Here is a 24,765-nt window from a genome sequence, read left to right as displayed (position 1 = left end):
GGTCGAATCCTGGCACCCCATAAGGCCCCCCTGGGTCTGCCAGGAGTGGCCCCTGAGCATCGCCAGGCGTGGCCCCAACGGTCCCCGTCACTGACACTGTTCATCGATTTGCTCGAGCGGGCCCAGTAACGTCTCCACTGTGACAATTGTTACTGTGTTTGGCATATCGAATAGGATACGTCACGGGTAGCTTGCCAGGCTTTGCTGTGTGGGTGAGATACTCTCGGTAGCTTGCCGGGCTCTCAAGAGAACTCGGGTCGCCATGTTGGCCGCTTGCAAGGCAAACACCCTTATTTTGGATCACACCCGGCAGTGCTCAGGGCTTACTCCTGGCTTTGCACTCAGGAATTACTCTTGGTGGAGCTCAGGGACCCTATGGGAAGCCGAGGATTGAACTCAGGTTGGGTCATGTGCCAGGCAAACGCACCTGGGCATTTGTGCCTCTCCCTCTGCCCCCACCCCCAAGAAAGACGTTTTCTCCCTCACAGTCAGTAAAATTTCACTAAACTTCTGCAAGCATCAAAGCCTGGGCCCCTCCCCCCGCAATAGTCCTGGGAGCCGTTGAGCATAGGTTCTAGGGCAGTTGTGCACTGGCCTCTCTCTGGGTTGATTTCTGGCACAGGAAGGGAAGTCGAGGCCCCAGGGGCCCTGAGGACCCTCAGGGCCTACAACCAGCAGTCCGTGGTCGGCGGGTCCTAGGAGGCTCAGTGGTCTGGGGGTTTTCCCACCTGGAGTGGAGGGCGCCCCCGAGCAGGCGTGGGGGTGCGGGGTGAGTCTGGGGCGGGGGCACTGCAGCGGGGACAGCCCCCTGCCGGCACGTGGGGGACGCCCGCGCCGCCACTGACCCCCATCTCCTAGACCACGTGGAGCAGCGCGCCCCGGATGAGGGAGACTCAGAGCTGGAAGCCTGAGCCCTATGCCACCTCCACCAGACTAGGACCCAGCCCCGCCCGCCCGAGGGGCCAGACACCGAGCCTGCCTTCCAGTCTGGCTGCCGCCGCCGCTGCCCGGACCCCGCGGACAGACGCCTCTGGTCTCAGAGCCCCGCGCCCCCGCGTCCCAGGACTCGCGCGCCCTGTGCTCCCCGCTGCCCGCCCGCCGCTGCCCCCAGGAAAGACGGTCACGTGGCCTCGGGGTGCGCCTCCCTGGGCGCCGGGGGCTGGGGTTCGCCCCGCGTCGGGGAGATGGGCGCCGGGGGTCGCCCGCCAGGAGTCGCCGGCCCTGCTCCTGCCCCCGCCAACCAACCTGGCGGCACGGAGCTCGGGCATCAGGCCGGAGGCCCCCCAGGGACCGCTGCGCGGGCAGCGCCCCCTCCTGCGGCTCCGCAGCCACGGGTCGGCCCCCGAGGGGCGGGCAGGGAACCCCCGGGACGCGGGGACTGGCCTGATTGAGGCGCTTCTGGGTGTGAGTGGGCGGGACCCCCGCGGCAGGCAGGGCCCGGCACCTGTGCAGTTCCCACGGTGGCCAGCAGAGGGCGCCTCGAGCCGCTCACCGGCCTGCTGGGGCTGCTGGTCGGTCCCTCACTGGGCAGGACCCGGCGATGGCCAGGGGAACCCGAGGACCCCCTGAGACCCTCCCGGGAGCCGGAGCAGGGGGTGGGGGGCGGGGAACGTGCCCTCGCAAGGCCAGCTGGCAGTGCAGGGGAGATGACGCCAGGGCGCCCTCTCCCTCCACCCCCATCTTCCTGGGAGGGTCCCTCCAAGGGAGCAGAGGCAGCGCTGTGCCCCGGCTCTGCTGGGGGTCTGGGGGGTCTGTACAGCCCCCGGGGAGCGCTGAGTGTCGGCGGCCTGTGTCCTGGCTCGGTGGGGCACACCCGGCGCCCCTAGCAGGATGGAGGGAGGTGAAGGGGTGTGATGTCACTCTTTTCACGTGACCGCGGCGTCACGTGGCGGCGGGGCCCAGAGGCGCCAAGGCCACGCACCTGCCGTCAGGCGGGTGAACCTGAACGTGCTGAGCGAGTTCCTGGACATGTGCGTGGGCAGCAAGCTGAGGGCCAGGGCGGGCAGCAGCCTCTGGGTCCGGGGGCGCCCCCCAGAGTCGGCAGCCCCGATAGAGGGGGCGTTGTGCTCCCCGCCCCTGCGGCTCGGCTCTGGGAAGGAAAACGGGGGCGACTGGAGTCAGTATCAGCAGGACGAGCCCAGCCCCAGGTCCAGGCACTCCCTGCTGTCCCCGTGTGCGGGGTGGCGCTGCATACTTCCCTGGGTACCACTTCTCCCAGCTGCCTGTTCCTCCACGGTTCGCGCAATCAGTTACGCCAAATGGGGAAAAAGGACCCTGGTGTCGCACAGGCGAAATGCTCACAGGCCGCTTGGCATTCGTCCTGGCCCCCAGTGACACCACCCTTGCCTAGGTAGAGGCGAAGGTCAGCTGGAGGCCTGACTCTCTCAGGAGCACATGACACTGTCCCAGCTTTCCAAATACTCTCTCAGAATTAAGATACCTATGGGATACCTACACGAGAGGTTTTCATTTGATTGACGCTGGATTATATGACGCCTGTTACATGCTGGGTTGAACGGTTTCCTTGGCAGTTCACCCATGGGGTTCATGACCCCAGTCTGACCCCAGGACACTGCATACACAGTCTTTGTGGATGACAGTGAATGTGCTTCCGTGGCCAGTAGCACCCCTTGCCCTGACGCTGTTTTTCTTCAGGCCACGGAAAATGAGTGTGGTCAGCTATTGCTAACTGCAAGTTTTGTTTGTCCAGAGTTTGCAAATGACTGTTGTTTGCTGTTGGCCATTATTGAAATCCCTTTTACTAAAAGAACGGGATGCTTCTCTCTCCCGCAGGCAATACTTTGAGATGAGTATCTCACAGGACCATTTGGCTTGATTGCACAGTACTCACTTCTAAAGGTAAAAAGGTTTTGGTTATTATTATTTTTTTGAAACTGTCATTCTGGACTCTAGCAAGAGTAATATGATGTTCCACTTCTGGAGTAAGTGGTGTGCAGAGCTGTCTGGTTTTTAGAATCACTGACGCTGTTATGAGTGGTAAATGTTTTATCTTCTGTGGACCTTTTGTTTATTTATTTGAAGTAAAAAAAACCATTTTATTTGGTGACCTTTAGAAAGAGGACGAGCGGAGAGAGAGTAACATTTCAGGAGAGACCGTGGGCTTTTCCAAAGACAGAGAGAGCCCCTACACACATCCCAACATTAGAAAGGATAGCACAAAAGTCCCCATCTCAAGGAGGGACCGCATTTGCTCGGCTACATGGGCACAAGCAGCTCAGGGGCTCGGGCAGCATAGGAGCCTTCAGTGGACCTTTCAAGGGTGGGTGTGCACCCCCCTCTTCTCCTTGACGGAGCAGCATGTCTTCTGATTGTTACTTCATGTGGCTCAAAGTTTTTCAGACACAGGATTGGTTACTTCAGCCTGAATTTATACACCTGGCTTTGGGGAATCTAAATTTTTATCCTAAAGTGGTTTTGAATTTTATTTGGGGGCTCGTGCCAGGCAGTGCTCAGGACTTACTCCTGGCTTTGCACTTAGGATCACTCCTGGCAGTGCTCAGTGGACAGTATGGGGTGCTGGGGATAGAACCCCGGGTCAGCTGAATGCAAAGCAAGCACCTTCACCACTCTACTTTCTCCCTAGCCCCAGGTCTCCTGAGCACTGCCCCTGGGCACCTCCTGGTGGTGAGTCTTAGCAGTTCGATGAGGCTTGGCGCTGTGGTGGCAGTGATATCCCAGGCCACTCCAGTGGCCACTCTTGGGATGCACATGGCAATGCTTGAGACCCTTGTGGTGCCAGGGGACGAAGTTGGCAGTCATGTGTCAGGCATGTACCGAAACCCCTGCATTCTCTGACTCAAAACTAAAGTCTATTGTGCTTTGGAGTGGGAGTGTTAGAACACCTGAGTTTTTGTTGTTGTTCTGTTTTGTCTGGGCCACCCCTGGCAGTGCTCAGACGTACTCCTAGCTCTACACTCAGGAATGACTCTTGGTGGTGTCTGGGGACGGTGTGGGAGGCCGGCAATCCAACCCGGGTTGGCTGCCTGCAGTGATATCTGAGTTAGGGTCGGCTGCTAAGCTTTAGGGGTTCTGTTCACCATTTGTATGTGTGCTTTCCTAGGAACATGAGGTGGAGAAAATATTCACACTCAAAGGAAGCCGCTTGCGCGCAGCGGATGTCAAGAATATATTTTTTTTCGTCAGAGCCCGGCTAGAACTGATGGATATAATTGCTGAAAATGTGCTTAGGTATCTGAGAACTGTTGCATGGTCCATACGAATCATTCCTCTAGTGGTTTTAGTGCTCATCAGGACACCTTTGCTTGCCAGCGCTTTAGGAAGTGGATCTTTGGACAGATGTGAGAGTGTGTCGGAGGAGAATGGGGGGTCAGGAGTAGGATACTCTGCAGCCAGACAAGGATAGATCCTCGGAACCCAGTGTGGTCCCCAAGTCTTCCGGGAGTGACTTCTGAGTGCATAGCCAGGAGTTATCCCTGAGCACCTGCAGGTGTGGCCCAAAAACTATAAATAGAGAATGGGAAACTTTGTGCATTGGGGCTTGGGGAGGCAGGGCAAACCACAGAAACCCACTCTCTTAGGACAGTAGAAAGCTCCGGCCTGTCTCAGTAGAAGGACCCAGATCTTTTTATAAAAAGAAAAACAGCTAGTGGTTCTTCTTCAAGTACTGAATACCATATGCTCAAATTTCATAAGCAACGTCAGGAGAAGCTGATTAATATTTAATGCTGCAGCATCTATGGAGGAAGTGCACCAGCCCAGTCTGCATTACGTTTGATCGACATGGCCCCTAAGGACTTAAAAGCATGTGGAGTATTTGCGCAAGATCGGGCACGGTGTGGAGCAACCTTTTATTTTCCTAGAGACATAACTTGATTAAATACAAACATTTTTTTCCTGCAAGAAACAGATGTCCATTGCAATAACCCTGAGAGGTTTTTGGGTTTTTTTTTTCCCTCTTTTTGCGTGACACCCGGCAATGCCCAGGGATTACTCCTGGTTCTGTACTCAGGAATTACCCCCGGTGGTGCTCAGGGGACCATATAGGATGCTGGGAACTGGGAATCGAATCCGAGTCGGCCGCATGCAAGGCAAACGCAATACCCGCTGCGCTGTTGCTCCAGCCCCAACCCTGAGAGTTTTCATGTCCCATCAATGGCCCAAGAGAAAGCAGCACTGCCCCTTGGCAGAGCACAGGTCATCGGTTTCCAGAAAAAGCGTCACATCAAGAGAGCAGGAAAACTCGAAACTTGGGCCGAGTCAGTAGTGGGGGGTTAGCTCATAAGCGTCTCTTTAGAGCCCAATGTGTGTCAGGCACAGGTGGGGCCCTGGGGAGCAGTCCTCGCGTCGGGGCCTCGGGACAACGCACAGTCCTTCTCTTGCAGTGAAGACAGACGTGGCCCCACAAGAGATTTCCACATTTTGTTTGTGCCCCGGCGTAACCTGCTGTGTGAGCAGCGGCTTAAGGACCTGGGTGTCCTGGGCTCCTTCATCCATAGGGAGGAGTACAGCCTGGACCTCATTCCCTTCGACGGGGACCTTCTCTCCATGGAGTCGGAGGGCGCCTTCCGAGTAAGTTCAGTGTTTGCCCTTTGAACTTGACACTCATTTCTGCCTCATTTGTGATGGTGACACTCACACTGGCATTTTAGTGATTCCTGGAAGTGTCCAGTTTCTTCCTTTTGGGGAGAGATGGGAGTTGGTCCACACCCAGCAGTGCTCAAGGTTTACTCCTGGTTCTGTGCTCAAGGATCACTCCTGCGCATGCTCGGGGACCATATGTGGTGCTGGGGCTAGAACCCAGATTGGCTGCGTGAAAGACCAGCGCCTTCCCCTGTGCTGTCTCTCTGGCCTCTGCTCCTCTTGCTTATGGAGAACCTCCTGTTCCAACAAATTGGCTTAAAATTGTTGTTGTCCTTACTGAATTCTCAAAAATCAATTGTCCTTAAATGTGTTGATTTCTGGTGTTTCTCTGCTGCTGTTCGATGTTTGTCCTTGTGCCCGTCCCACCCTGACTTGACTGTGGCTGTGGAGGAAGCTTTGAGAGTGGAAGGCAGGGCCGCTCCAGCCAGAAAGAGTCAAATCTGTCATTGCGTTTTTCCAGTTAGCCCTTTGTGAGTGATTTTGTTTCCATGACTCGCCTTTCCCCTTGATTGAGTCTTGGCAAGACCTGAAGACTTTTATCTTACATTTTCATTTTCTAGAAATAAAATTGCTTACATTTTTCATTCAAACTCTTGAGGTTCTGCAGTGTGACCTCAGGGCTGGGTGCAGGGTGTGCGGGAAATTCTGTTTCTCCCACATGCCCGTCCCAGCCCGTTTCCTACTGGTAATTTTCAGCACATATTTATTTGTGATTTATTTGAGATATCCAAGCCTGCATGGTTTGGGACTGGACCTGTCAGTAGCTAGACAGTTTCACCCTCCAACTGCCGTGTAACCCCAACAACGGCCAGGATCCAGAGATTATCACAACAAGCTCCCGGGAGCGCGCGGCTGCGAACATAATTTACTTTTCTCTAAGTTTTCAGGGTACCTTAAATATCCAACCCACACGGCAGAGCCTGGCAAGCTATCCGTGGTCTATGCCAAATAGACCAAATTGATATGCCATATCCAGTAATAAATGGATCTCATTTCCCTAACCCTGAATATGCAGAGTCGAGAAGGATATGGAAGGAGAGGCTGATAAAACACCAAGGCAGACATAGGCTGCCAAAACGCAGAAAAACAAAAATGATTGTCTGTACTTTTAATGCTCGTACGCTGGCATCTACTGCATCCATTGAAGACCTTATGGTACAAGCGCGAAAGATCAAGTACGACATCATTGGTCTGACCGAAACGAGAAGACATCAATCCCATCATGCTGTTTTCGACACTGGAGAAGAACTGTTCCTTGGAACATGTGATAAAAGAGGCGTCGGTGGTGTTGGTATCCTTGTCAATACAAACTTAGTCATGAGCATTGATTCATTCGAATGCCTAACAACCCGAATCGGACAATTACACTTGAATAAATGTGGCTCACTACCGGAAGTTTCTATCTTTGTTGTCTATGCACCAACATCCAGTTATGGTGAAAGAGAAACTGAGAAATTCTACATGGAGCTGGAGAAATTCTATAAAGAAGATCACACCTTCTACAAGATCATTGTCGGTGATTTTAATGCCAAGATAGGACCAAGAAGATCAGTCGATGAACTCCACATCGGAACCCATGGCCTGGAATGGAACGAACAGGGTGACAGACTGTCTGAGTTCATCATGTCAACCAAAACCTTCCGTGGTAACTCACAATTCCAAAAGGCTGAATCTAAACGTTGGACATGGGAGTCTCCCGATGGACGGTTACACAATGAAATAGACCACATCATATTCAATCGGCGGTTTTGCCTAACCGACGTTGCTGTTGTCCCAAAATTCTAAACAGGATCAGACCACCGTCTTCTTAGTGCAAAATTCTACCTCACAGAGTGAGGAGAAAAGAATGCAAGGTTTAAGAAGAGGACTCCCAGAACAACCACCAACTGGGAGCTCTTTGGCACTATCGCGGCAACATGGGAAGATGCCGTCATTGACAACATTGATGAGGAATACGGTCGAATGATTCAGTACCTCCATGATTGTGCAAGGAATGCCAAGAGATAGATAACCACAAAAAACCATCTTTCTTCGAACACTCTTGAACTTATTCGCCAACGTGGGTTGGCACATGCCTCAGGCAACCACAAGCGAACATCCAAACTGGCAAAACAGTGCAGAGACGCCATCAAGGATGACCTCAAAAACAGGAGAGCAGCAGTACTGGTTGATGCAGCAGAAGCTGGGAAAAACATTCGTAATGCCCGCCTGTCCTTCACCAACTACAAAACCAAGATGGCTGCCCTCCGACATCATGATGGATCTATCACGTCTTCCAGAAGGGCAATGGAGAAGATTATTCATGACTTCTACTCAGATCTCTTTAATAGCCATGTCCACTTGCCCACATACCACATACCACATGATGGATATGTCGTTCCCAATGTTCTCCCTTCCGAAATCCAACATGCCATCTCGTCGGTAAAGAAACAAAGAGCACCTGGCCCAGGCAAGATCAGACCTGAACAACTGAAGAACTTACCATCAGTACTCATCAATACATTGGTTCAACTCTTCACACGCTACCTGTCTGAATGCAAGGTTCCATCCCAATGGAAAACCAGCAGGACTGTACTACTATACAAGAAAGGAGACACCCACGACATTGGCAACTATCGCCCAATCTGCCTATTGTCTGTCATCTACAAACTATTCACTCGAGTCATCCTGAATAGGATTAGCAGAACGCTAGGTGAAGGAAAACCATGTGAACAAGCTGGATTCCGAAAAGGATTCAGTACCATCGACCATATCCACACAATAACCAAGCTCATTGAGGTATCTCGGGAGTTCAAGATGCCGCTCTGTCTAACGTTCATTGATTTAAAGAAGGCCTTTGATTCTGTTGAGACGGAAGCGGTCATGGAAGCCCTAGCCAATCAGGGCATACAAACTCAATACATCAGGATCCTTCGTGAGCTTTATTCCGGATTCACTACCAAAATCTCACCATTCTACAAAGAAGTAATCATTCATATCAAGAGAGGGGTTCGGCAGGGTGATACCATTTCACCAAAACTCTTCAGTGCCACCCTCGAGAACATCATGCGACGATGGAATGGGAAAACATAGGAGTGAAGATAGATGGTCGGCAACTACACCACCTCTGCTTTGCTGATGACATCGTTCTAATAACACCAAACATCAGCCAAGCAGCACAAATGCTGAACGAATTTGACCGTGAATGTGGAAAGGTCGGACTACAGCTGAATCTTACGAAGACAATGTTTATGAGAAACAGCCTTGTTCCTGACGCTCCATTCGCTCTCAACGGAACCACCATCTCCGAATGCAATGGTTATATATACCTAGGTCGAGAAATCAACATGATGAATGACCTGGCACCTGAGTTGCGCAGGAGGAAGAGAGCGGCTTGGAATGCCTTCAAGAGCATGGAAGAAATAACTAAAAGGACAAAGAACCTCCAGCTACGAACACATCTCTTTGATTCCACTATTCTTCCTGCATTAACATATGCCTCAGAGACCTGGACCCTACGAAAACAGGATGAGAACGCTATTCGTGTCTCTCAAAGAGGAATCGAAAGCACTATGCTTGGAATATCACGATTCACTCAAATGAGAGATAGAATCCGGAGTTCTGATCTTCGTCAACACTCAAGAATCAGGGACGCTGTCTCATTTGCCAAGACATCAAAAATCAGATGGGCTGGACACGTAATGAGGTTTACAGACAACCGCTGGACTAGAGCCATTACTGATTGGATTCCACGAGACATCAAAAGATCACGTGGACGCCCACCTATAAGATGGTCAGACTTCTTCGTCAAGACCCTAAATGATCGGTTTGAGGCTCTGCATGTTGCTAGAACGAACAGATACCATTGGGCTACGCTAGCACGCAACCGGGATGAATGGAGACATTACTGGCACCCGCTCGAATAAATCGATGAATAATGGGGATTAAGTGATTAAGTGATAAGTGATTTATTTGTTTGCTTTGCTTTGGTTTTTGCTTGGGGCCTCACCTGATGATGCTCAGGGGTTACTCTTGGGGGTCCTCAGGGGTCCATATTTGACTCTTTGATGCCAGGGAAGCACCTTCCCAATATACTATCTATCTGGCTCCCGGAGTTTTTCTTTTTTAAATATTGTCTTTTTCTGAAAGGTTGTGTTTTGTTTGCAAATATGATTTTATATGTTTTGTTTACTATCTTTTTTTCCCCTTTATTTTATTTTATTTTTTTTAAAGTTGTAGATTTACAATTTTTTGTGCTTTGGTTTCAATTATACAATGATCAGATACCCATCCCTCCACCAGTGCCCATTTTCCACCACCATGGATAATATCCCTCCCACCCCCATCCCCCCATCCCCCCTGTCTCTGTGGCAGGGCAATCCCCTGTGTTCTCTCTCTCCTTTTGGGTGTTGTGGTCTGCAAAAGAGGCATTGAGTGGCAAACATGTTCAGTCCATAGTCTACTTTCGACATGCATCTCCCCTCCTGGGAGGATCCTCCAAACATCCTTTATTTGGTGCTCCCTTCTCTATCTGAACTGCCCTTTCCTCTAGGATACCCGGCTGGCCTCTAAGTTATGGAGTAATCCTCCTGGTGCTGATCTCAGCTATTCTTGGGTATTAATCTCATACTTTGTTACTTTGACAGAGGCCCAGCTCTGGGCAACAAAGCTGAACGGCTCCAATTCCAACAGGTACAGCCCGCCCCCAAGGGCCTGGGTTCCTCTCTGGGCACGCGCAGCTAGAAACAGCCCCTAGACAGCCGGTTTTCAACCCCTGATCTGCGTGGGACGGGCACAGAGGCCCAGCTCTGGGCAACAAAGCTGAACGGCTCCAATTCCAAACAGGAGACATTCCCAACTCCTCGCCCAGTGCCAGGGACTTTTTCCGGAGCCGCGGCCGCGTTATGCCATAGGAACCATATCCCAATAAATATGCATAGGAACCATAAGCTAACTTCTTAGATGGAAACTTCTCTATTTTAGCTCAGCCATTAGAAACACAGTAGCCAATAACTCATAAGTCTATCTTAACTCACACTGCATATCAAGCAGAATAGTAACAGTGAACGTGAAGGACTAAACCACACCTCTCACAATGGTAAAGCAACGGAAAAGCCCACCAAACTTTGTTTACTATCTTTATGACAGGGAGCACTTCTGAAAAATTTCTCTTTCAAAGTGTCAGGTTGGCTCTTAGGGGTGCCCGGGCCAGAACTCTGGCTCTTTCTTCTGTGGGGTGAGGTTTCTCCATGCTGAGTCCCTTAAGATAATCTGTAGACCCAAAAGCATTGATTTATTTGAGTTTTCACCCAGATGTTTTTCCTATGGCACATTCTTCACTGGAAATAGGGAAAATTGGGCATGGCTGGAGTTCTGGCAGAACGAGTGGGGACCCCCCCCCCAAGTGTGTAACCACCACCTAGAGTGTGCGACCCTCAGCCTCAGCAAGAAAGGGAAGGAAAGGGAAAATAAATACCGGAATGAAGGGGAAGATGCAAGGGGGAAACACATCAGCTTGATAATGTCTTCTAAAAACGGCATACTGGACCAGAGAGATAGTAATGTGGGTAGGGCACTTGCCTTGTCCCTTGCAGACCCGGGTTTGTTCCCTGGCACCCCATACGGTCCCCCAAAACCCGCCAGGTATGACCCCCAGTGCCAAGCCAGGGAGTCAGCCGGAACCCGTGCACGGCCCCAAAGCTCCCAGTGCCTGTCTGCGCCCTCTGCGCCCTCTATCATTGGAAGCTTGTGCAGGTGTGTTTGAGACGCGACCACGTTTCCCTGCATTCCTTGGGCGTGTGAGTTGATTTGTGGTGGTGCTGCTGCTGCTGGTCTCAAGACACAACCTTTCGAGAACGCAGGTGCATCACCAGATTTCCGGGCACCATTTCCCCTCGGCATGTTGGTCTCAGCAGCACCTTAAGAGAAAGAACCTGGGGCTCGCTCGGGTTTTGGGCTGCTGTCACCCAGCTCCATGTGGGTTTGCTCACGTCTCTGGGCTTCATCCTGTGGAATCCAGGACTTTCCTGGGCTCCCCGATGGTCTCTCCCCACCCCAGTCATGAAGCAGGGAGGGGCTTGCATGGCCTTGTTTGGTGACAGGACACAGGCCTGCATGCCCCTGTGTGGTGACAGGACAGGGGCCTGCCCGGCCCTGTGTGGTGACAGGACTAGGGGTTCGCCTTCCATCCGAGCCATTGCAGGTCTGGGAGCGGGCTCTCTGCTCCCTTTCCCAGTCAGCAGTGTGGACGCGTTGAGGAAGCGGATTGGTCACCCCAGCTGAGGATAGGAGCTGTCTCAGTCACACCCAGGGTTGCTCCTGGCCCTGCGTGGGGGGGGCAAGGCCATCCCAAATGACAGACCCCAGACAGTTCGTTGCCACGGGCCCCACATCCGCCCGTGGATGCTGCATTCACGCCCTCTCTCCCGCCCTGAGCCACGACGGCCCCCGAGCCCGCATCACCTGGGGAGCCCCGAGTTCAGGACAGGAGGGACCCACACACCACCAGTTATGACCCTAGTGGCTGTTAAAGAGGAATTCCAAGGGCTGGAGCTATATACATTCGGAGGGCATTTTCCTTGCACGCATCTGACCCAGGTTCAATCCCCGGCATCCCATATGGTCCCCGAAGCATCACCAGAATAATTCCTGAGTGCAGAGCCAGGGGTATCCCCTGAGCCTCACCGGGTGGGAGTTGTTAGAGGTGTCTCTGTAGTAATACGCCGTTTTTCAAAATGAATGTTTTGTTTGGGTGCTCGGGGCTGGGCAGGGCCAGGCAGGAGCCGGCTTAGCTGTCCGCAGGCAGACACAGTTCCCTCTCTGAACAGTCACCTGTGCCCCTGAGCAGTTTGAAAGAGGCCCCCTAATGCTTTCCTTCCACTGAATCTTCCTCTCTGCTCTGCTCCAATGCGGAGTTTCTGGTCCTTTTCTGAGGACTCTTTGGACATCCCGACCATGATATTTTGGACTGAAGTGTGAGGCTGCACCCCAGACTTGGCAGAGACATCCTACGTGATCTTTGGGGATTTTATGCTCAATCTGGGCCAGGCTCTCTGGGAGGTCTCCCTCTCTACCCCGCCCTCAGTCAGCACCCCTCGTCCTCACGCCTCTGCGGTGCAAGCCTGTTGGCTGCTGCCTTAGACAGGGTCAAAGATTCCAGGATGAGGGGCCGGAGCAATAGCACAGCAGGTAGGGCGTTTGCCTTGCATGCGGCCGATGCTGGTTCGATTCCCAGCATTCCATATGGTCCCCCGAGCACCACTAGGAGTAGTTCCTGAGTGCATGAGCCAGGAGTAACCCCAGTGAATTGCCGGGTGTGACCCAAAAAGAAAAAAAATAAAAAGAGAGTCCCAATGGGCACCAGCAGTGCCGCCCCATCAGGTGGAGTGCAGGTGAAGCGCGTTGCGTGATTTCCCTCCTCTGCTCTCTGCACTTGCTGGATGAAGGGATTGAGGCACAGGAGAGATCTTGAGGCCCCGCTGGGGACCATGTGTGTGTGCTCTGTCAGCCCTGCTGAACCACCCGGCTGGGCGGCGCGTGCGTGCTCTTTGCTCTTTCTGGGCCAAAGATGTTTCTTTTTGTCTGTGTGTTAAATGGACCTTGTGGCCCTTCTCCAAGACCGTGGCTGCCCTCCTGCTGTCCCCTGTGACACTCGCTGCTGTATGTGGGAGAGGCTGCCTGCCCTTCTACAAGCCCAGAGTGTTCTGCTGTGTGGTCATGCGGGCAGGCGGAGGCCAGCCTTTCCTCGCCCGCCCAGCAATGCTTGCCCCCAGTAGAGATGCTGCCTTGAGGCCTCGGTGCTGACTCACAGAGCCTGTGCCCACGCGCCTGGCCCTCTCCCACAGGAGTGCTACCTGGACAGCGACCAGACGGGCCTGTACCACGCGACCAGGGGCCTGATGAAGCTGCTGGCCTGTACGGGACCATCCCCTAGATCTTCGGCAAGGGCGAGTGCGCCAGGGTGAGCTGGGGCGGGGAGGGAGGCCTCTCTCCTGCGGGTGGGGTTTGGGGCTCCACCTCGCAGTGCTCTTGGCTCTGTGCTCGGGCCACCAAAATGAGTCTGTCTGCGTGCAAGGCGTGACCCCTGGCCCCTCTGCTGTCTCCCAGCCCTCTTTCCTTTTCTCTTTTCTGTTCTTTATCTTTTCTTTTCCATCCCTACTCTCCCTCCCTCTCTCGCCCTCTCCCTCCTCCCGCCCTCTCCATACCCTGCAGTGCTCGGGGCTCACTCCTGGCAGGGTTTGAGGGATCGTACGTGGTGCCAGGAATTGAACCTGTGTCAGCCACCTGCAAGGCAAGCATCCTACCCACCATACTGTCTCGGACCTATCTTGTTTTATTTTATTGTTCCCTTTTTTTCCGCCTTATTTTTAAATTTTGGATTGCCGGGCACCTTTTAGCTTCATTTTAAAATCCGCCCATTGCTAAAAAGGCTCTCCCTGATTCTGTACTTTGTTCCCAGCAAGTGGCCAATATGATGATCAGGATGAAGAGAGAGTTTACAGAAAGTCAGAATTCAATATTTCCTGATTTTGATAACCTCTTGTTGCTTGATTGGAATGTGGATTTATTAACACCACTTGCAACTCAGCCGACATACGAAGGACACATCGATGAAATTTATGGCATCCAGAACAGTAAGTGAAGTGACATCATTTACTAATAGGTTAGATGAGTAAAATCAATCTCAAAAGTGTCTGTTTTTAAAGGTGTGGCCTTTGTGGGTAAGTCTTGAAAATGTCAGGCACTGACTTTCAGCCCAAGGTTAAAGCGAGCTCGAGCCAGGACACCATCGGGGAAACCGAGGCTAAGGCCTTGTGCAGAGGGCCATGCGGTGTATAGCCTCGCTGCTCGGGCCGCCCAAGGAGGCATGAGGAATAGAGCGTTTCTGAGGGGTGCCTGGGTCCGAGGTCAGGGGGGTTTGGCCCCGGATGTTAGATTCTGTAGCATTTCAGATCTGAGTGGGGGCTAGGAAGGCTCATGGGGCTAGTGCCAGGCGCACAGCCAGCGCTCGGTGCCATCCGCGCTCCTGCCTCGTCCAGTGAGCACTGAGCCGGGAGTAGCTCCTGCTGGGATACAGTCTGAGAAGTTTCCCACAGTCTGATTCGTTTCTTTTGTTCAGAACAGGGAGCCCCAGGCCACAAGAGGGGTAACTCCGGCGCCTTCAGGAGTGGCCCTGGCCGGGGGCTGGGGAAACAGCCCTGGGGATAGAGCCCGGGTCTGGAAGGACAGGGATGCAGCTAACTGCATGGGGTCTCTCTGCGGACACAGAGCCCTGCAGCTGCTGAGTGCTGGCCGAGTCCAGACAGTGCTGTCTGTCCAGTGTGCCAAGCTGGTTATTGCAGAGTGGATTGCGATGGCGTGTGTGTGCGTGTGTGTGTTCGTGTGTATTAGTGTGTATGTCACTGCAGTGGTGAATGCGTGGCTCAGTGACAGCGGCCACGGAAGCAAAACAGGACCACACATGGAGGCATTTCCACACAACAAAGCGTTTTTCTGCTCTTTCAGGATTATGGGGGTGTTTCCGGTTTGTTTTTTACCAGTTGTTCCGAAGGATAACTTCTTAAGTTGCTTCCTTTTGTGGGGACAGTCGTAAGCAGTGCCCAAGGGACTGTGGGGCTGATCTCGGTGATTTTCTGCTCTGTGGGGCCAGTCTGTGGCCCTGGAGCCACCGGGTTTGTGCCTGGCAGCAGCTGGGGGTGATGCCACACACACAGCCCCTCCCCAGACTCCTGCTCCAAGGTTTCACTGGTACGGGAGCACCCCGTGCGAGGGGTCCCTGCCTCCTGGTGCTTCTGCAAGTCCTTCGAGGGATCTAGCAGAGGTGCTAGGGTTTTGGGTGCAGAGGTGTCAGAGATGGGGCTCGTGGGGTGCCTCCGTGGGGAAGGAGTTTCGGGAGCTCACAGTCTCTTCACATCACACACTTACTTCTGATCAAACATTTAATTAAGGGAGAGGGCTGGAGTGATAGTACAGTGGGTAGGGCGTTTGCCTTGCACACGGCTCAGTCCGGGTTCAATTCCCAGCATCCCATATGGTGCCCTGAGCACCGCCAGGAGTAATTCCTGAGTGCAGAGCCAGGAGTGACTCCTGTGCATTGCTGGGTGTGACCCCCCCAAAAAGAAACCATTAAGAGAAATCTGAAAAACAAGGAGAAATTGGGCTTCCCCATAACCCCCCAGCTCTGCGCCCGTGGCTGGACCGAGGGCGATGGCAGGCCCGTGCAGGAGCTGCGTGCAGGCTGCCTGGGCCAGCGGCTGCCCCTCTGCTTTGAGCTGGAATGCGAGGTCTTGCCGACCTCGTGTATCTCAGCATGTGCTCAGGCCCCGGGTCCCGCGGCCACCATGGCGTGCTGTCTCCAGACGCTGGTGCCCGGGCTGTTCCGAGGGGCTTAGGATTTGGAAAGCATCCGAGAAGTCTTTTTCTTCCGTCGGTCACTTTCTCTCCCCACATTCTCTGAGGCAGGAGTTCTTCTTGTTGCTTTATGATTCTCAGCACCCACCCCACAGTGCTCAGGGCCCTCACGGGGCAGTGCTCAGAGGAACAGACAGTTGGACTTGAGCGTGCGCTGCCCCCGATGACCCGTCTCTCTGGACCCACAGCAGTGGAGCTGATTGTGTGTAGACACGTCGGGATTTGTGTTGAAAGTGGAGGAGATGATTTTTTGAAAGGAACCAACTTGGAGCTAGAGGCAGTGCAGCAGTTAGGGTGAGTTTGGTCCCCAGGACCGCATATGGTTCCCCCAGTCACTGCCAAGAATTAGCCCAGAGCACAGAGCCAGGAATAAGCCTTGAGCACTGACAGGTTTGGCCCCAAAATCAGAGAAAGGAAACAGAAAGGAAAGATGCCCTCGGAGCTGTCTCCTGCCCTCAAGCACACTTCCATGCTGAGATGATTCCTGGGATCTTTTTTTTTTTTTTCTTTTTCTTTTTCTTTTTCTTTTTCGGAGAGTGTCTTCCCTGCATGGCAAAGCCTGGCAAGCTACCCATGACGTGTTCTATATGGCAAACAAAGTAACAAGTCTCAAAATGGAGACGTTACTGGGCCCGCTTGAGCAAAATCGATGAACAATGGGAGGACAGTGACAGGGGTCACACTTGGCAATGCACAGGGGTAACTCCTGGTGCTGCACTAAGGAGTTACTCCTGGCAGTGCTCAGGAGGGCATATGGGATGCTGGGAATCGAACCTGGGTCTGCCCCGTGCAAGGCAAACACCCTCCCTGCTGTGCTATCACTCCTGCCCCATCCTGGGCTCCACTTGGCTTGTTGAAATGGCGGTATAGACGGCATGCACTTGCACGCGCCAGCAGGACAGACAGTGGGCCGCCCTGGGGTATGTTTCCTCGGGTGGCCCCATTCTGAGTTTGGTTAAGGCTGGCAGTGGCAGGAGGCGTCCCGCAGACCAGGCCAGGGAAGCCGTGCGTGAAAAGCGTGAGTGTCCTACGTAGGTGTGCATCTAGTGACTCAAAGCCCAGTGCTCTCCCCTGACAGGAAGTCTCTGGAGTCTCACTTGGGGTGTCCCCTCCCGTGCAGGTCATGTAAAACTGCCACCCGAGAAATTCGTCCCGAAGAGGCAGGGTGATGGACAGGACCTGCCCACAGGGGCCAAGAAGCTGCCGCTGGACTCAGCCGAGGAGCTCTACGCCGAGATCCGAGACCGCAACTTCAACGCCATGGGTGCTGTGCTCAGCAAGAAGGCCAAGGTCATCTTGGCCACCTTTGAGGTGACTGGGGCCTGGGGCCAGGCGGCAGGCGGGCTGTGCGCGCCCGGGGAAAGGTGGTGCCAGGCCCTCTCCTGGTGTCAGGTCCTTTGCCAGTCATCGTCTGCACTCCCGGTCCCTCCCTCCTTCTTCCCAGCCGCTGGATATAGGGAAAATTGAGCATGGCTGGAGTTCTTGCAGGCCGAGTGAGACCCCCCCCCCCCCCCGACGTGAGTAAGCACCACCTACAGGGTGCGACCCTCAGCCTCAGCGAGAAAGGGAGGGAAAGGGAAAATAAATACTGGAATGAAGGGGAAGATGCAAGGGGGAAACACATCGGCTTGATAATGTCTTCTAAAAACAGCGTACCAGGGCCAGAGAGATAGTAAGGTGGGTAGGGCACTTGCCTTGCCCCTGGTAGACCCGGGTTCATTCCCAAGCACCCTATACGGGCCCCCAATCCCTGCCAGGTGTCACCCCCAGTGCCAAGCCAGGGAGTCAGCCGGAACCTGTGCATTGCCCCAATGCTCCCGGTGCCTGTCTGCGCCCTCTGCGCCCTCTGCCATTGGAAGCTTGTGCAGGTGTGTTTGAGATGCGACCGCGTTTCCCTGCTTTCTTGGGCATGTGAGTTGATTTGTGGTACTGCTGCTGCTGGTCTCAAGACACGACCTTTCGAGAACGCAGGTGCATCGCCAGATTTCCGGGCACCTTTCCCCCTCAGCATGTTGGTCTCAGCAGCACCTTAAGAGAAAGAACCCGGGCCTCGCTTGGGTTCTGGGCTGCTGTCACCCAGCTCCCTGTGGATTTGCCCATGTCTCTGAGCTTCAGCCTGTGGAATTCAAAACTTTCCTGGGCTCCCCCGATGGTCTCTCCCCACCCCAGTCATTGAGCAGGGAGGTGCTTGCATGCCCTTGTGTGGTGACAGGACATGGGCCTGCCTGCCTCTGTTTGGTGACAGGACAGGGGCCTGCCCGACCCTGTGTGGTGACAGGACTCGGGGTTCACCTTCCATGCGAGTCATTGCAGGTCTTGGAGAGGCCTCTCTGCCCCTTCTTTTCCCAGTCAGCAGTGCAGAAGCGTTGAGGAAGCGGCTTGGTCACCACAGCTGAGGGTAGGGGCTGTCTCGATCACACCCACGGTCACTCCTGGTCCTGCGCGGGTGGGGTGGAGTCATCCCAACAGACAGACCCGAGACAGTTCGGAACCAAGGGCCCCACATCCCCCTGTGGATGCTGCATTCTTGTCTTCTCTCCCGCCCTGAGCCACGATGGCCCCCGAGCCTGCATCCCGGGGGTGTGGGGGGAAGTCACGGCTCAGCTCACCTGAGCTGCTCTCAGGGGCCCGCACTCCGGGTAGTCTGCTCGAGGGACCCCAGAACTTGGGCACCCTGGCGTGCGTCATGTGAGCAGTCAGATTGGGCTCAAGGTGCTGGGGGGCTCGCCCCGCCCGGGTGGAGATTGCCAAGGGCCCCGGCGCCGTCACCAAGGTCCATCTCTGAGGCTTCCTCGTGTGAATATGAGGGATCTTCCAGCAGTCACAGGATGGAGTCTGCTGCTTGTGTCCGACCCCCCCCCCCCACACACACAGACTGATTTTTATGTAACTTCCTCATAGAATGGTGTGCGGTGCTGCCCGAGGGGAACAAGGGGTCCTCAGTGTCCTAAAGGGGGAAAATGACCCAAATTGAGGTGTTTCCTGTGTGCCAGTGTCCCATCACGCCACAGCTCCCAGGGCTGGTGTTTCCCTGTCCAGAAGACGCTGGACAGACGTGAGCCAAAGCTCTAGCTGGGAGGAAGCATTTGTACCGCGGGATGAAGTAGAACTGCCTTTGAGTCAAGCTGACATTTTCAAGAAATACAAAACAGACTTTTTCCCCCCATTTTTAGTACCAGAGCAGATAACCCCCAAGGTTATTTGCTTCCCTGAAAGATATTTAGCTTGCCCTTTCAAAGTTCATTTAGAGCAGATCTTGGCGTTCAATCAGGGTTGGGTGGTAACTGAGGTCAGAGTGTTTGCTTATTTGTGGCCTTCTTTGTCTCTTAAGAGGAACCGTAGTTAGAGGCCACCAGAGAAAACAAAACACAAGCACCCGCTTCCTCCCAGCTTGGTTCCTCTGTTCTCAACCCCCGGCCATTTGTCTATGTATCTTCCCCAGAACAGGCGGGGGACAGAGGTAGAAGGAAGGTCTGAGAAGCCCCTGCATGGTGCTCCCCGAGCAGTGCTCCCCATCTTTGTGACTTCTGTTGAGGTTCTGAAATGAGTCATCAGGTGCTAGTGACAAATGTGTCATGTACGGCGTGACACAAAGGTGGAGTTTGTGCCATCAGTTCCCATGGTGGGAGAAGGTCGGGTTTTGGGGGTCAGTGGCAGGAGGATATGACCCATAGCATGTCAGATTTATCTCGGGTGGGGGAAAACGGGTCGTTTGGGGAGAAGTGTGCTTGGGGTACAGATTTGCCGCGTTTTTCTGGATTTCTCTCTCTCTCTCTCTCTTTTTTTATGTAGGAGTTCTGCTATTTATCCAGCCACTGATTAGCTGATTGAATTGTGCATGAACTCCATCTTACTTTTTTTTTCACTTTTTATGATTTTATTTATTGAATCACCATGAGAGCAGTTACAAAGCTTTCAGGTCTAAGTTTCGGTCATACAATGAAACACCCGTACCTTCACCAGTGCCCATACTCTACCCCAAATAACCTCAGTATATCCCCATCCCACACCCCCCCCCTACCAGTGGGGCAGATGATTTCCACATTACTCTCTCTCTACTTTGATGACATTCAATATTTTGACACCAGACCCACCATTATTATTTGAGATTTTGCCCCAACACTCAGATCTGCTGAAAAGGCAACAGGAGACAATTTGTTTCCTATTTCTGGTTATGAATAACACATGATGTTTCATGGCTGCAGTACTGGCCGCACAATTTTGAAATTCCGAAATTTGAACACTTAAATCTGGAGGGATTTCTGCCAAAACCTGCTGGGTTCCCGAGAATTGCTCCTGACTCTCTGGGATCATGGTCATTAAGCAGCTTGATCAGGAACCAGAAAGGCCGTCTGTGGACAATGACTTGGGGTCTCTTGGGGACGGGGAGGACAGGACTGGCTCCACCACCATCCTGTGAGGCCCAACAAGTTTTGTCACTGAGGTCCCAAGCCTGACTGTCCAGTGGCCTCGGGAGGATGGCGGCCACCGGGCCACCAGAGGAAACAGGCCAAGGCATGAAACCGTGGGCCCAGCACAGCAGGGACCAGACGCATTTCTGCCAAAAGCCACTGGGTTTCGAGATTTGTTTCTGAGTCTCTGGGATCATGGCCATTAACCGTTCAATCAGGAACCAGAGAGGCCATGCCTCCAATGATCTAGCTGAGCCGGAGGTGATTTGTGGGTGTGTTTCCCACATACCTAACTTTTGACCGTTTACTTTCTTGGTAAACTTTGCCCCAAGTTTTTGGGGTCTGGCCAAAGGCACAACAGCAATTTGGGGGTATCTGCAAGTGTGGAGGCGCCATCAGGCTGCTGATGAACTCGCCTCACAGGTACAGTGTTTTTTGTTTGTTTGTTTGTGTTTTTATGTAGGAGTACTGCTATTTATTCAGCCACTGATTAGCTGATTGAATTGGGCATGAACTCCACTGTCAAAAACTACGCACGCAGAAGGTTGTGTGTTCGTGGGCTCTCTGGACGGCTCTATCTCACCGCCTGTGTTCAGTGCCCTAGAGCCACTGTGTGTGGCCTGCATCGGGATGGCTGTTGGCCAAGGCCAGATGAAGGAAGAGATGAGGGCACGACTGGTTGATTTTTGTAGCAGTTTATTACAAGGAAGTTTATCCCATAGAAGAAATTTATGTTATGGTGGGCCTAGATTCTCTCAAGCACAAGTTCTCCTTGCTAGTCTCTTAGTAGTCCATCTTTCAGCCCTGCTCTTTCATTCTCCAGCTCCCTTCTAGTCTGGGCTGACACTCCACCCAGTCAGGTAGCCATATCAACATAAGAAAGCCCTTCCTGACTGCTCAAGGGCAAGATACCTCTTAAGGTGTTTTTCTCTTTTCCTCAGTCCAATAAACTATCAACTATTCCTGAGGTTGTGCAGGAGGGACAGAACAGTGTTATCCTACACTCCACCTTACTTTTTTTTCCATAATTTTCTTTCTTTCTTTCTTTCTTTCTTTCTTGCTTCCTTTCTTTCTTTCTTTCTTCTTATATTTATTTATTGAATCACTGTGGGAAAAGTTGCAAAGCTTTCAGATTTAAGTCTCAGTCATACAATGATCAAACACCGTTTTCTTCAACCTTCACCAGTACTCATTTTTCACCACCAAGAACCCCAATATACCCCACCTCCCACCCACCCAATGCCTATGAGGCAAATCATTTCTAATTAACTCTTCTCTACATTGATTACATTCATTATTTTGACAAAAGATGCACCATGATTGCTTAGAATTTACCCACCAACAATCAGAATGGCTGAAAAGGCATTGTGAAATACATTGTTTTCTATATAAAGTTCGGAGTTCCAGGGCTGGAGAGATAGCACAGGGGTAGGACGTTTGCCTTTCACGTGGCCAACCCGGGTTCGAGTCCCAGCATCCATATGTTCCCCTTAGCAATGCCAGGAGTAACTCCTGAGTGCAGAGCCAGGAGTAACTCCTGAGTGCTGAGCCAGGAGTAAACCCTGTGAGTGCAGAGCCAGGAATAACCCTTCTGCATCGCCAGGTGTGACCCAAAAAGCAAAAAAAAAAAATGTTTGGAATTCCTCCCCTCCAAACACAGGTGTGATGCCCTGTGTTTCGTTGAGCAAGCAGAAGGAAAGCAAAGAGCTTGGGCCCAGTGGTTGATGCAGATTGCTGGGCCGGGCCGTCGATCAAGGGAGATTTGGGGATCTCTGGGACCCATCCTCGGGCCCAGTGCTCTCCGGGGACCCTAGCTTGGTCGTGTCCTACGAGTTGGGGGCGAGCCTGGCCTTTGGGCTCGCGTTGTGTTTGGACGGGCAGGTGGGGGTGTTCAGGGCCCAGCTGCTGACACCTGATCCCGCCCTGGCCAGGTGGGAGGACGGAGATTGGCGGCTGGCCCCTGAGATGCCCAAGATAACCAGACAAGGAGATAACCAGAGTCAATCCCAGTCGAGTTGGGTGATAGGCTGAGATGACGCACCGAGCCGCTGAGGCAGATCCTGTCTGGAGACACTCGGGCACCTTGATGCGAAGGTCAGCTGGAGGCCTGACTCTCTCAGGGGCACCTGACACTGTCCCAGCTTTCCAAATACTCTCTCAGAATTAAGATACCTATGGGATACCTACACGAGAGGTTTTCATTTGATTGATGCTGGATTATGTGACGCCTGTTACATGCTGGGTTGAACGGTTTCCTTGGCAGTTCACCCACGGGGTTCATGACCCCAGTCTGACCCCAGGACACTGCATACACACTCTTTGTGGATGACAGTGAATGTGCTTCCGTGGCCAGTAGCGCCCCTTGCCCTGACGCTGTTTTTCTTCAGGCCACAAAATAGGAGTGTGGTTAGCTATTGCTAACGGCAAGTTTTGTTTGTCCAGAGTTTGCAAATGACTGTTGTTTGCTGTTGGCCGTTATTGAAATCCCTTTTACTAAAAGAACGGGATGCTTCTCTCTCCTGCAGGCAATAGTTTGAGATGAGTATCTCACAGGACCATTTGGCTTGATTGCACAGTACTCACTTCTAAAGGTAAAAAGGTTTTGGTTATTATTATTTTTTTGAAACTGTCATTCTGGACTCTAGCAAGAGTAATATGATGTTCCACTTCTGGAGTAAGTGGTGTGCACAGCTGTCTGGTTTTAGAATCACTGACGCTGTTATGAGTGGTAAATGTTTTATCTTCTGTGGACCTTTTGTTTATTTATTTGAAGTAAAAAATCATTTTATTTGGTGACCTTTAGGAAGAGGACGAGCGGAGAGAGAGTAACATTTCAGGAGAGAACGTGGGCTTCCCCAAAGACAGAGAGAACCCCTACACACATCCCAACATTAGAAAGGAAAGCAAAAAAGTCCCCATCTCAAGGAGAGCTGCGGGCACCGCATTTGCTCGGCTACATGGGCACAAGCAGCTCAGGGGCTCAGGCAGCATAGGAGCCTTGAGTGGACCTTTCAAGGGTGGGTGTGCACCCCCCTCTTCTCCTTGACGGAGCGGCATGTCTTCTGATTGTTACTTCATGTGGCTCCAAGTTTTTCAGACACAGGATTGGTTACTTCAGCCTGAATTTATACACCTGGCTTTGGGGAATCTAAATTTTTATCCTAAAGTGGTTTTGAATTTTGTTTGGGGGCTTGTGCCAGGCAGTGCTCAGGACTTACTCCTGGCTTTGCACTTAGGATCACTCCTGGCAGTGCTCAGTGGACAGTATGGGGTGCTGGGGATAGAACCCCGGGTCAGCTGAATGCAAAGCAAGCACCTTCACCACTCTACTTTCTCCCTAGCCCCAGGTCTCCTGAGCACTGCCCCTGGGCACCTCCTGGTGGTGAGTCTTAGCAGTTCGATGAGGCTTGGCGCTGTGGTGGCAGGGATATCCCAGGCCACTCCAGTGGCCTCTCTTGGGATGCACATGGCAATGCTTGAGACCCTTGTGGTGCCAGGGGGCGAAGTTGGCAGTCATGTGTTAGGCATGTACCGTAACCCCTGCATTCTCTGACTCAACACTAAAGTCTACTGTGCTTTGGAGTGGGAGTGTTAGAACACCTGAGTTTTTGTTGTTGATCTGTTTTGTTTGGGCCACCCCTGGCAGTGCTCAGACTTACCCCTAGCTCTGCACTCAGGAATGACTCTTGGTGGTGTTTGGGGACGGTGTGGGAGGCCGGCAATCCAACCCGTGTTGGCTGCCTGCAGTGATGTCCGCGTTTGGGTCGGCTGCTAAGCTTTAGGGGTTCTGTTCACCATTTGTATGTGTGCTTTCCTAGGAACATGAGGTGGAGAAAATGTTCACACTCAAAGGAAGCCGCTTGCGAGCAGCGGATGTCAAGAATATCATTTTTTTCGTCAGACCCCGGCTAGAACTGATGGATATAATTGCTGAAAATGTGCTTAGGTATCTCAGAACTGATGCATGGTCCATAAGGAATCATTCCTCTAGTGGTTTTAGTGCTCATCAGGACACCTTTGCTTGCCAGCGCTTTAGGAAGTGGATCTTTGGACAGATGTGAGAGTGTGTCGGAGGAGAATGGGGGGTCAGGAGTAGGATACTCTGCAGCCAGACAAGGATAGATCCTCGGAACCCAGTGTGGTCCCCAAGTTTTCCAGGAGTGACTTCTGAGTGCATAGCCAGGAGTTATCCCTGAGCACCTGCAGGTGTGGCCCAAAAACTATAAATAGAGAATGGGAAACTTTGTGCATTGGGGCTTGGGGAGGCAGGGCAAACCACAGAAACCCACTCTCTCAGGACAGTAGGAAGCTCCGGCCTGTCTCAGTAGAAGGACCCAGATTT

General features: G+C 52.7%; 1 protein-coding gene across 1 annotated transcript in view; it reads left to right on the top strand.

Moving 5' to 3' along the window:
• Positions 1–18,381, top strand: part of LOC130024553 (CAP-Gly domain-containing linker protein 1-like) — a 56,272-nt gene extending 37,891 nt beyond the window's left edge. Inside the window, 3 exon segments of the mRNA XM_056115273.1 lie at positions 13,446–13,515; positions 17,132–17,322; positions 18,361–18,381. Of these exon segments, the coding sequence (XP_055971248.1) occupies positions 13,446–13,515; positions 17,132–17,322; positions 18,361–18,381 (282 nt within the window).
• The last annotated feature ends 6,384 nt before the right edge of the window (positions 18,382–24,765 follow it).

Source organism: Sorex fumeus, unplaced genomic scaffold (assembly GCF_029834395.1).
Source record: "Sorex fumeus unplaced genomic scaffold, SorFum_2.1 ptg000029l, whole genome shotgun sequence".
Taxonomy (NCBI): Eukaryota; Metazoa; Chordata; class Mammalia; order Eulipotyphla; family Soricidae; genus Sorex; species Sorex fumeus.
This window is presented reverse-complemented; position numbering and strand designations above follow the sequence as displayed.